General features: G+C 42.0%; 2 protein-coding genes across 2 annotated transcripts in view; both read right to left on the bottom strand.

Moving 5' to 3' along the window:
- LOC108941814 (utrophin-like) overlaps positions 1–3,917 on the bottom strand; it is a 30,285-nt gene extending 26,368 nt beyond the window's left edge. The window contains exons 1-3 of the mRNA XM_018764718.2: positions 3,882–3,917; positions 2,097–2,226; positions 748–1,010 (exon numbers count right to left, since the gene is read on the bottom strand). Coding sequence (XP_018620234.1) covers positions 748–1,010; positions 2,097–2,226; positions 3,882–3,917 — 429 coding nt within the window. The remainder of the gene's footprint in view (positions 1–747; positions 1,011–2,096; positions 2,227–3,881) is intronic.
- Positions 3,918–6,779: 2,862 nt separating this feature from the next.
- Positions 6,780–12,981, bottom strand: part of LOC114912310 (uncharacterized) — a 34,201-nt gene continuing 27,999 nt past the window's right edge. The window contains exons 4-6 of the mRNA XM_029258581.1: positions 8,001–8,167; positions 7,013–7,169; positions 6,780–6,836 (exon numbers count right to left, since the gene is read on the bottom strand). Of these exons, the coding sequence (XP_029114414.1) occupies positions 6,780–6,836; positions 7,013–7,169; positions 8,001–8,167 (381 nt within the window). The remainder of the gene's footprint in view (positions 6,837–7,012; positions 7,170–8,000; positions 8,168–12,981) is intronic.

Below are 12,981 nucleotides of genomic sequence, written 5' to 3'. Positions count from 1 at the left end.
TGTAGACACTTTGTGTGTGTGTGTGTGTGTGTGATGTGTATGGTACAAAGAAATAAAGTTCACAAGATCACTGCCCATGTCTTTCACTCTGCAGAGCATGTGGGCTTGTGCCATTAAACTGTCCACACTTACAGTAGACAATTTTCACTTGATTGAACTTTCAAGGATAATTTAGAGCTTAATAAATTAGATTTAGTCGATAACATCCAATAGCCAGAAAACAACTTGGGTCTGAGACAGTAAGTGTGTCTCAAAATCTCTGATACCAGCAACAAAGTCATTGTATAGAATAAAATACTCACTGTCGAAGCAGAAAGACCACATAACAGGCAAAAGTGCTGTTGTACAGGAAAAGCACCCATTGTTTGACAGAGACTGTATATGTTTTCATAAGCTTTTGAAGCATTTACATTTACATTTATTCATTTAGCAGACGCTTTTCTCAAAAGCACCGCACAAAAGGGATGAGTGAATAGGAATTATGTGACTACAATAATGTCTCAGTAAAATTAAATGTCCACCTAGACTGTGAGCAATCATAATCGGAGACATTTCCTTCAGGGTGGAGTGGTGATTTGTAACGAGTATTTTGTCACAGTCCTTAACTGGTTCAGTATAAATCAAATCTGGGAATTTGAAAATAATGGCCTTCCAAACAATGAAGTCCTCTGTAGGGACATTTGCATGGACAAAATGATGACCCTTGTCTAGGCTGTATTGTCATATAGACCCAAGGTCAGTACTCACAACAGTCTTCTCAATCTGGTCCAGCAGGGCATCGATGAAAATGTCCCTCACAGGTCTCCACCCTTCCCTCAGCTCCCCCCGCTCCACCAACCCCTCCTGGTCGACCGAGGCTTGAACCTCCTGCAGTTTCTCCAGGGCTTCGTCCACCTGCTGTTGCCAGCTCCCTGCATGGGCGCTCAGTTGCTTCCAGCGCTCCAGGACCTCCTCGGCCTGCTTCCGTACAGCCCTAGCCGCTTTCTGAGCTTGTACCTCAATGGCGGTCTCTTAGTGGTGTAGGGGAGGGTAGGAGTAGTTAGCGACTGTAGACGCAAGATGCATATTACTCTTGTTAATTTTACCAGTAACATCAATCAACCATATTACTCGTTTTTTTTCATTGTCAACTAGCACGGTATAAAATAATCCCCATCTGTGCTACATGCTAAGTACCAGATTTAACAAAGAAGCTTTTTAGGGTTACGGTGAGAGTTAGAGTTAGGGTTAGTGGTTGTGAGTTAGGGTTAGAATTGGACTGCAGACCTTGGACATCCCACAGGTTTGATTACATACAGCAACCATTAATTTTAAATGGTGGGAAATTCACTCATGTCACATTTAAGCTCTGTTTTATTTATTTATGTGAAAGAAATAAGCCAAGATAAGGTACTGAGGCCAGTAGTGCTGAACAGAAGCAGATTTCTTAACGGCCTCTTCAAGTGATCTCAGTCTTCCCTTCTTTATTTGATAGATAAACGTGTTAGCCATAATTATTCAACGTCGGGGAAGCCAGTGACATCTCACGATCACGTTCAGAGCCTTATTAAGAACTTCCTCTAAACTCAGAAGTCAGCGAGTCCATGCCTCTGCGGGACTATTTGACAGTCTAAAGACATACAAGCAGACCTGATTTCGAGCCCTTTTAAGTGGAATTCCCCATTTCACGGAGAACAATACTTATTGCTGAGTTTTATTAAATTTTCCTCTCATCTGTTCATAGTTTAGTCATTGCCAGTCTGGTCTCAATACCGCCCAGACGACACAATACTTGATCACACCCTATCTCATACACCAACCCAGGGAATCAGGACTGCTCTCCGGTTCACCATAAATTTCCTTCATTACCACCCAGATTCTTCACATCCTGAAACTTTCTGAACTTTGCCACATATGTCCATATAACCAGAATTATTTCTGAGGAACATTGCATCCCAATGATAAACGATGAAGATGTGTTTTCTGTGTATTTTATTTTATATTTCATTTGTGTATATAAATAACTTATTTTGTGTGTTCTCATCCACACACTTCCAGCTGTGGTGTAGACTGTGTGTAAACTAAAATGCAGCAGTGGGTGGAATTCAACTGTTTACCTGCTATGGTCTGCAGATCTTCCCCCAGTTCCTTTGGCTCCTCCATGGGCTGATCGGTGAGGAACACGCAGGCCTGGTACAGTGTGCTGATCATCACATGCTCGCAGTCCAGCAGCTTGCTCCTCAAGGCCTGAATACAGCAGACAATCTCAGCAGTTCAGTAGCACAAGGACTAACTTTAATTAGAATTTCAGCAATAATAACAGCAATAATAGCGGTGACTCGCGGGGGTGAGCAGACACACCCTGTGAGGGCTATAAGGCTGGCAGATTTTAATGATGTCCGAAAACTAAACTGATTTATTAGCGTAATTGGTAGGGTTAGGGTGAAGGTAGTGATTGGTAATTATTTATGGCTTCCTGGAAACCGGGCAAATTAATATATTATTCTCAACAAAATCTAGGTGTCATTGTTTCGTATCAGAATTAACCTGTTTAGCGCTGGGACACCCTGAAAACTCTCAGGCTCCACTATCTTATATGGAACTATTTTCCACTCCCGAGGTTACATAACTGTTATAACTGTTAGCTGGTGTGAGTTTTTTTGCACTAACTTTATTCGATTTCACTTGAAAGGTCTCACAGCTTTCTAATGGTTCTAGCTGCATTTATACAGAACCGCTTCCTTAAAATTAATATTTTCCGTTTCATTTTTAAATGCAATTAATTTTGCCTTCTTATAAAAACTTATCTGCAGTCAAAATGGTTATACAAGTAGCTTCTGGCAAAGGATTAACATTTTGCAAGAAAATGGGAAAAGTTATGATCAAGGTGATATATTTTCCTGTTCGTGGTCATCGTGAACTTTCTTGAGCAAACTGTTTGCTCTTGAAAGGTCACTCAGAAAAATGTCAAAGGTACCCTCTCCCATACAGGCCATGGACACGTTTATGAATAATTATTTTTGTTCTTTGCCCGACCTGCCCTTTCAATTGGAGTACCGCAGTAACGCTGTGTCTTCTGCGATCTGTTTGGACAGCGTCCGTTGTGGAGCCCTCAGACTGACAGACTCGAGCATTTGCTGTGATATATTTCAGGTTCTCTTAATTAGCCGTATAAAGTCCCTGTTTTTATCTTCAGAGTGAGTGCAGTGCTGGGACCAGGAATCCCTGCGAGCGCCGGCATAATCTGCTGAATCCAGCAGCAAGCGTCCATTGTGGAGGGGTTATCTGGCACTAAGAGACCTGGTGTCTGAACATAAAACTCTCGCACTGCTTCTTCTGTTAGAATGAGATTAGCTCGGGCAAAATAATGAAAATAGGGTCATAAAAGTCAAAAGGAAATGGTCACAGTGACACGGAATATAACTGAATAGAAGTGACATATCTAGGTAATAAGAGTCATTTAGAGAGTCGTGGAGCTATTAGATGTGAATACCTGATCAGAAATGTTGGATTCGTGTGGACAAATAATGGTGGGCACTATAGACACTACAGAATTGTAGCATGTATGTAATCGGCAACAGTTGATCGTATAGTGGTTGGTGCTGCTGCTTTTTGATCTAAAGGTTGCAGGACCTAATCCGACTTCCAGCTGTAGTACCTTTAAGCAAGGTACTTATCCTAAACTGCACTAGTAAAAGTGACCAGCTCTATAGATGGGTAAATAACTGTAGGTGACTTAACACTGTAGGTTGCTTTGGAGAAAAGCATCAACTAAATGAATATACAGGTCGTCCCTGACTGATGACTTTTTCAACTTTATGATGGTGAGCTGGGGATAGAAACCGTACTTTGAATTTTGAATTTTGATTTTTTTCCTGGGTAAGCAATATTCGGAGCGATACCATCTCGCTATGCTGGGCAGCAACAGCGATCTGCATCTCCCAGTCTATCACGCGAAGGTGTGTATTAGGTGTATTAAATGCATTTACGACTTACGATATTTTCGACTTATGACGGGTTTCACGGAACGTAACCCTATCGTAAATTGGGGACCACCTGTATATATTTTCATGTGAATTTACTTATATAGCTTTTCTGCTGCAAAGGCTTCACGTGTTGTTATAAACCTATGCTCTTAATTTTGCTGAAATGCTCGTGTGTAATTTTTGCATAAGCTGTAGAACTGAATTGCCATAGATTTACATAGCAGTTCATGATCTGGTGTTCCTTCTGCACGATTTACTTCTGAAGCACACTAATTTTAGTAAAACTTATAGTTGTAAAAGCTTTGGCTGGAGTGTGACAAACTAGAAATTTTAAGGAAGACTACAAAAAAAACTGTGATGTCTGAAAAAAAATTAGAAAAACTCAAAACTGTGAAACTTGACAGGTATTAAATAGAAACACATATTTTACTGGTCCAAGATGACAAAGTGATTTTTTTACAACTAAACAAAAGCTTAAAGAATATTTACTGCAAGTTCTATCTTACAGAAAATTTGCTGACCAGGCAGTGCAGTGTTCATAAAGCCACAGGGGTTTAACTTTTTTACGGTTTACAGTTTTATCACCATTTTCCCCAGAATATTCACTTTACGGGTCTTAAGAAAAGACTATTCCACTCAAACATAATTTTAAATTTTAAAATTTGCTGACATAATTCTCTCACAAAACAGAACAAGCAAATCGTGGAACTGTTTTGAAGACCCACAAGGTGAAATGTTCCTTAACTGCCGGGTTTGACCATTTTTTTCTAGTATATTATTAAATGTTTTGCTATTAAAATGTCAGATAATGGCAAGTGCTCATTAGGCAAGGAGGTGGCTGTAACCCACAGTCTCTAGAGGAGATGGAGTTTTGCTCATGATGACCTGCTCGCTGAAAATGCTTCCCATAAATATACATAAAACCCGTCATTCGGGACACATCCGTTGTACTGACAAAATAAATGTGAAAACCTTGAAATCCAACACTTATCCACACAAGTACCCTTCTTTTACTGCAACAGCAGAAGGTGATTGATGACTTTAATCATATGGACTACAGTAATGTATGAGATACTGGCTGGTTTAATTAATCGTGTAGTTAATTATGTGTCATGGGAGAAAACAAAGTGTCAAAATTAACATGTTGCAAGAACATGCAATTTTTTTTTTATTCTTTCCTATCAATTGAACGTTGACTGTAAACCTTAAGTGACATTTTCTAAAAGGCGCCGTGTTATTGTAGCTCTTGTTTGTATAATACTAGGTGCTACGGCCAATTATTCACTTTAACAATATGGCCTGCGACTGAACACCTGTGAAAGAGACTTGTTCCCGGAAAAGACTTCAAACCGTAAGGCTTTTCCCCCTGTTGATGGATGTATGCAGCATGCTGTTTTAGCTGTCCAATAAATACAGCTGGAATCCCTCCTTCTGTTCCTCTAAGTGGTATTCTTTATCACTTTAAACTTACACGGCAGTTTTTCATTTCTTTTTGTTCAACCTCAAGCTCAGATACTTGCACCACCGTAACAAACGTTCGGGTAGATGTCACTTTTTTCTCAAAAAGGCCGCGATGTTTGGCGGAGAGCTGATATTAAAAATTGGAAACTCAAACGCAATCTATTACGGGAAGCCAGATTCTAAACTAAAGTTGATCCTTTCACTTTCAAGTGGCCTAGTTCATTTGTTAAGCCATGGAAAGGTATTAAATAAACTACAACACGGAAAGGAAATTAAAATCTGTGGGGGTTGGAAATCTTCCGCTGTGTAAAGCTGGCTGGGAAGCGTGATAAGGCAGAGCTTTGAAATTATTCTTCAGCATCACAGGACTGTTCACCCCACCCGCCTCTGCCTGTCTGATGTATGTTGACCCCATGAATATTAAAGTTCCATTCCTCCAGGTTGATCAGTCTTAACGGATATTCCATTCATAAACTCTTATTTCACCGTGCTCCATGCCGTGTAAAGAATCTCTCTACTTTTCAACTTAAGAATTACTTTATTTATGGCATATTATGGCAAAAACAATGCTTTTATTATGTTGACTTATCATTTCATTTATCAGGTTAAACGCATTGATCAAGTATATAACAGCCGTGTCTTTCCAGGGATTTTACCCAGCAACCTTCAGGTTCTCAGCTCAAGTCCCATGACTATTGAGCTACCTGGTGGCCTCGTGTGTGTTGCACTGAGAAGGAAATAGTCAGAAACCACATCTTGCAACCGTGCATGGAGGGGGGATGGGAACTGCACAGCTGGAGGTGACAGCTGTCCCTGAGAGGAGTCAACATCCGCAGAGCTGCTCAGTGGCTTAAACTCTCACAGTGGCCCCCACAGGTTCCCGCTCCCACAGGCAGGATTTATCCGTCCGCCTAAATACACCATGGATGCACTGCCCTGGATGGACACACACATCACACACATACACACACCTCTTGTCTTGATCTGCTCTCAGGAACCATGCCAAGCAAAGGAGAGAATTTAGTGCTTATTTTTTATTTACACTCTGGCTTATGTGAAGTGGTCTCTGTCCATTAAAACATCATCAATGAAGAAGACGTCCTCAAAGAAATGAGATGGATGCATTTAATTTAGAAAGGAAAGGGCCACTGTAATGCAAACTTGTCTTGGTACAGAATCTCGGTCCTGTTCGTTAACATTTATACAACTGCATTATTATAAGTATGCAAGTATAAATCCAGTATAGACCCAGCAAAAAGGTTTCTGGATATATTTTTATGTTTTGTAGAAAGTTGTCCAACTCCCTCCCCCAAAAATACATTTAAAACCATAGAATATCTTCTGTAAGGTACATTAGGACTTTGTGCTGTAGAGCTGGGGAGTCTGGAAGATGCACTTAAAACATGTCCCCTAGAGTGGACAAAAAACAATGGCAGTGTCTCAGGAAACCATCAGTATAACGGTATTTTGTTGCTCTTTTGTAAATGCATTTGTTCCCAAAAAACCTGCTGGATGTTTAATTTAGAATCTCATATTGTGAGGCTCACTCGGGAACCTTCCGTGAGGAAATGTGAGCAAGGACTAACCGTGCAGTGGCTGTGCTGCAGCAGCAGGCTCAGGGCATCCCCTCCGACTTGTGTGCGTTGGGTCAATTCCTCATCCTTCAAGCCCAGCCACCTCCACAGCTCCTCCAGGAGGGCCAGAAGGCGGCTCCACCTCTCCGCACTGGCCTCAGGGCAGAGTCTGCAGGGCAGTGGGGTGTGGGACTTGAGCAATGACACCATGCTATGCCCACATCAGCATCAGCACTGAGCGTTAGGTACCCAGCAGATCACTGGAGATCATGTCAGCGCTCAACTCTGTGACAGCTCTCTCTCTCCGCAACAGGCATGTGTTGATTGATATTCCTGGATATTTGCTGTGACAGCCTCCGTTTATTTTAATTATACATAACAATTGGGAGGAGACAGCAAAAGGCTGGAAATTCATCAGAGAAAAGGCGCCCGTTATCAGCGACACTTATACCTAGATGTACAGTAATTACTTTGGCAGGCTGAAGTCTCGATAGTAGACTGCGGCAATGTAATTAGACGCATCTAACATGTTTACCATGGATTTGCATTTGAAATGGATAATTCCACAGAAATAATATGGCATAATATACGCTTGGGAGCAGAATCCAAGGGCTGAAGCAGATGCTCTGCATTGTGAAAGATCTGGAATCCGTTGAATCATTGTAATGGGATAATGGGATGTGAACTTTTCATGTAGGGTGGATGTCATGCCGTAGGTATGTTTAATTGCTTCCTGGTGCTGTCTTACTGATTAAAACTACACACACCCACACACACTGTCTGAAACTACTTGTCCCAAGCGGGGTTGCGGCGAACCGGAGCCTAACCGGCAACGCAGGGGGAGGGGACACACCCAGGACGGGACACCAGCACCCAAAGCAAGACTCAAACCGCAGATCTACCAGAGAATGGGACCTGGCCAAGACCGCTGCGCCACTGCACCCCCCTGACCAAAACTATTGTTCCCCAAATTGACCCTCCTGTTTGTCAGTGGACTGACCTGATGCTGTCGCATGCAGCCTTCAGCTCACTGCTGTTCTGGGTCAAACCCCCAGACGACTGCCGCTGCTGCTTCAGGAACACTGCATCCTCGGAGACGCCCTTTGGCCGGCTGCCATCAACACTCCTGAAGATGTCACCGTTGGGGTCTGCTTCCCCCTGCATGTCCTCCAGGAAGAAGAATGGGAAAAAGGGAACATTATGCATGATGGGAAGCACATGGTCTGCAATCCCTGGAACAACTGCAAAGCAAAGAAAGCTTCAGCAGACCTGCTGCCTTTGGGATCTTGATTGGTTCTCATGCCCTGGGCTCACCCCTAAGGCAACCTAGGTATGCCTTCATTTTTTAGCACTCAAAAGCCAACGGAACAACAAACATGTTATTTTACTCACTGTAAATGGGGCTAAAAGGAAATAAGACAATAAGGCTTAGGCGAGTTGAAGGAAAATGAAGAGGATGACTAGCAACCATCTGGATGGACTCAAACACAGCGACAATAGAGACACCCTTTTCAACACCAAGGAACAAGGGGAGGGCAGAAATTTTTGGAGACATTTTATTTATGCGGTCGCCAAGAGCCAGGATCGACCAGATAGCCTTAACAACAACAATAAACTGAACTGTGATTTTGTGAAAACATATGATATCTCCACATGGACACTGACAAGCTGACAATTCAGTTCTTCATTTTCGGTCTGCACCACAGCCACACCTGCTCTGCATGTTTCACATGAGACGTTCAAGAGTTTTCTCACCAAGTATAAATGTCTGAAAGTGTGAAGGCTTTGTGGTGTGGAGTTGCAGTGATCGCCAGTTCTGCTTTTCTTTAAACCACAAACATCTCTCACTGAGGTGGAGCTGCAGACAGGGAACTGGCTTTAGGAAGAATCTCCTGTCATGCACATTTAATAGCTCTGAATTGGTTGCAGTTGGGCACCACTGTCTGTCTCCTGAGCATGTGCTATTTCTAGCGGTGGAAAAAACTGTGCAGCAAGATGTGCCTGCCCTGTTCAATCGTTCAATAATTCATCTGGAAAGTAAAACATTTCCAAGACTCCCCTTTCCATCAACGTATCAGGCTGATTTTTTAATAGTCCTATAGATATTTGGATAATAGAAGTTTAGAGTGCTACAGTTTGAACTGTTATTATCACCAACATTTACACAGATTTGCAGTTTAACCCCAATGATTCACGAAGAGAAACCTCATGTCATCTTCAAAGGTGAACTCACAAGCTCTTCATGTTGACACCCCTGCATACAATATCTGTATCAAGAGATGGATATCTAGAGATCCACTTGTAGATGTTATAATATGTGCAGTGTAATATTGTTGTCAAATGTCGACATAGATTCCTTGGAACTGGGGTGCTGAAAGCAATTTTGAAGGATAAGAAGCAGATGGATCTTGGATCCAATCAAGCCAGAACTCTCATTGGAAGCACAGATTATGAGGTTGATGTTATTACACTGAGGAGGGGGTGCGGTGGCGCAGTGGGTTGGACCACAGTCCTGCTCTCCGGTGGGTCTGGGGTTCGAGTCCCGCTTGGGGTGCCTTGCGACGGACTGGCGTCCCGTCCTGGGTGTGTCCCCTCCCCCTCCGGCCTTACGCCCTGTGTTACCGGGTTGGCTCCGGTTCCCCGTGACCCCGTATGGGACAAGCGGTTCTGAAAATGTGTGTGTGTGTGTGTGTTATTACACTTTGGACACATCATGAGAAGATTGAATTCTCTTCAAAACACTGTAATGCTTGGGAAAGTTGGAAGAAAAAGAATAAGAAGACAACCAGCAACCAGATGGACGGTGCCATCATAGAGGCAATGGACACTCAAGCTTATCAACACAATCTACGTGGTCAGCAAGAGCCTTGAAGAGTTTTGAATGCATTTTTAGGCACTTTAGCTACAGCAACAAACACTGTAGTTAGTACGACACCTGTACCACAATAATATGGGGGACCCTCCAGCAAGGCCACAGTATCTATACACTGGTTCACAGTTGGGGAAAACCTGAAGTTTATAAGTGCTTCACTTCTAGCTGGATTGTAAGGCCCAGCCGAAATGCAGCAAAGGTCAGCATCTGTTTACTCAACCTCACATTCTGTCCTTCAGTCACAAAAGTGCTGAGCAACTTGTTTTTAAAATGGTGAAAAAAAAAAAAAATCACGTCTTTCACAGTGTGTACCAGTTGTCTGCAAATGTTGCACGTCTTTTGGCTGCTGGGTCAGCAGTTTTTTTGTTGCCCTAAAAATCAGGTGTCATTATGAATTTCTAGAACAAAAAAACAGAAGAATATCCTTGACGGGGCCTCTTCCCTACGCGGGGAGATTGTGGGGGAAGATTGCAAGGCACCAGGAAAAATACCAATTAAAGGTCGCTTTACACAACAGCTACCATCAGCTATATTGCTCGACCACAAACGCGCTGAGATTTTTCCTGAGGTGTAGGAAAAGAAAATCTGAAGCTAATCGTGAGCTTTAAAAAAGCCTGGCAAATCTGCCAGTAATTCACTCAGAAGCACCAAGGATTTTCACTATGCGTCTTTTACCACTAAAAAGGAGGGGGGGTCTCGGGGAGGAGGGGGTGGTGAATGTATGTGGTTTTTAAAGATATCTCGCTGAACAGCTTATATTAACACCTGTAATCCATAAGGCTGATAAGGCATAAAGCGGGAAAAAAACTCAAAGATCCAATTCACTCTTTCACGGGCAGCAAGGGGGGAGCTCGACCGTTCCTTGATGAAGCCCTGTGATATTATGAAAGAGGAACAGGAGAAAATGCGTAAGGAGCCCTTTTCCGTTGCATAAACGGGAAGCACCGTGGGCTTATGTATTAAAAAGAGCCGCTGCCTGCTGCAAAACGGGAGCTTCAAAGAGCAAGCGAACTTGAAAGGGTATAAACAGGGATTGCGTTTGGTTCGGGGTGACGGTATTTCAATAGATGATTGTGCCCGGGGAGGTCAACACCAGTGAAATAAGAGCTTCCTTTGTTAACCTTGCACGGGCGCATTTCAGCGCCTCCTGCAGGTCTGTCATGCATCTGCTGGTGGCCTTGTGTGAATTGTACTCCTCCTGTCCCAGAGCAATCTGTGAGGGCTACTCTGTAAACAAAGCAGTTGGCTGGTATGGAGTACACTGCACTTTTTTATTTCTTCGGCAAATTGTCTGTTCTCTTCAAACAATAGATATGTTAATGCTCTATCGTCAGAGACGAGGAAAAAATGCCCAGAGATGGCACTTTTTTTTTTCCCCAGCGACAGATTTTGGATGCTCTCTTTCCGAATGGCGAAGCGCATGTTTGACTTTTCATTATCTTACATTATTTATTTTCCAAAAAAAAAATCAATGAAATGTGTTACAAAGGCAGGAGGGAATTAAAAAGCAGCTCTAACCAAGTCACAATGATGCTGACAGCTACAGAGTGTTTCTGTCCAGTCTCATCATCTTAACAAAAGGATCGTGAGACAGGAGCCAAAGCCCACGGATGAAAAGAGTTGACCTGTATCAAAGGCTCTGTTTATGTACAATAATTGAGGGCCAGCTGTATTTGAACCGGTCTAATCTGCTTGCTCATCGCTTTGTGCCGTTGCTGGAGAACAAGAGGGGCACAACGGATAGGATGAATGCACACAGGTCAACCAGTCAAGATGCTGTGTGTGATCTCCAAGGAAACCGCGTTTTGAGAACACTGATCAGCTATAAAAATCAATTGCAAAATACATATTTTGGGATCAGTAAGGGTCCGTTGATTCTAAACGAACTGGTGTTGGTCATCCACTGATATTTATTAGTGGATTTTTTCCAAATATTACACTGGAATATTACACCCCAATAAATAAATAACGTAAGTTAACCAAAAAAAACTTTGATTGATTGAATGTATTACTAAACGCATGTCTTAGACAATTTGGGGAAAGTAATTTAATTATTAAATTGATCCTAAATTTCAGATAGTTTTTCATCTTGAAAAAACTCCACACTTGGATGAGGAGAAGGTATCACTGACCACTAATTAGAATCAGATCCACGACAATGGTTTTGAACCACACTGGGTTTGCTTTTGTACCATAATTACTCATCATACAGATTATCTATAGATGTTATTGATCAGGACCACTATACTGTCGCACTCTCAGTTTAGCGTTCTGCTTTGAAGGAATGAATGCTGGAAGGAAAAGGTCAGACTGACGACTTGGTAATGAACACAACCATGCACAAACACCATTACTGAAAAATAAATTGGATTCTTGTTTAAAATAAGGAATTGGGAGAGCGCGGGCTTTCTGTAATTGAAATGTACAATCAGAGTCAACCAGAGGAGGTGAACTGTTTCATGCTATCTCGGTTTTTTTTAAATAACAAACATTGTGGTTTTATGCAAAAATAGTTCTGGGCTTTTCTTTCACCACATTCAGTAGTTTTGTTCAAATTTAAAGCGTGTTTGTTGGAAAAATATTTTTTTGTGTGATTTTCTATGAGACTTAAATGAACAAAACTACAAAATCCTTGAGTACCTAATTTTTTTTTGCAGTTTCGCATGCAGTGTCCTCTAGTTTCCTGGCAATATTTGATACAACCAACGCTGCAACATATTTCTTTATTCTGCATATGGGATGTAAGATTCACATATACAGCACAAGTAACCCAAAAATACTATAGTATTTTTTGTTCCTTTATCACTGAAAAAAAATATTGCAAATATTCAGATAAAGGTGTTTCATGCCGAAAAAAAATTTTGGGGCAAATGAGTGATGAATGCATTAAAGTAACATATTTGATGATGCTGCATAGTTCATAATATTAAATTATGTCAACAGATGTGGAGCATTTAAGGCCACAGTGTTAGCGCAGTGGATTTGGGACGCCCAGCCTTCCATGCTCAGGTCACCTTGTCAAGCCTGGCCAAATTAGATGGCATGGAATAAAAGTGGAATTCCCTGACCACCTGCTTGCTGCGTTGCTTTTGAAATCTAATAAAGCAGG

This window comes from Scleropages formosus, chromosome 15, assembly GCF_900964775.1.
Source record: "Scleropages formosus chromosome 15, fSclFor1.1, whole genome shotgun sequence".
In the NCBI taxonomy this organism is placed as follows: Eukaryota; Metazoa; Chordata; class Actinopteri; order Osteoglossiformes; family Osteoglossidae; genus Scleropages; species Scleropages formosus.
The sequence above is the reverse complement of the archived record's forward strand: the minus strand, read 5'-3'. Positions and strand labels throughout refer to the sequence as shown.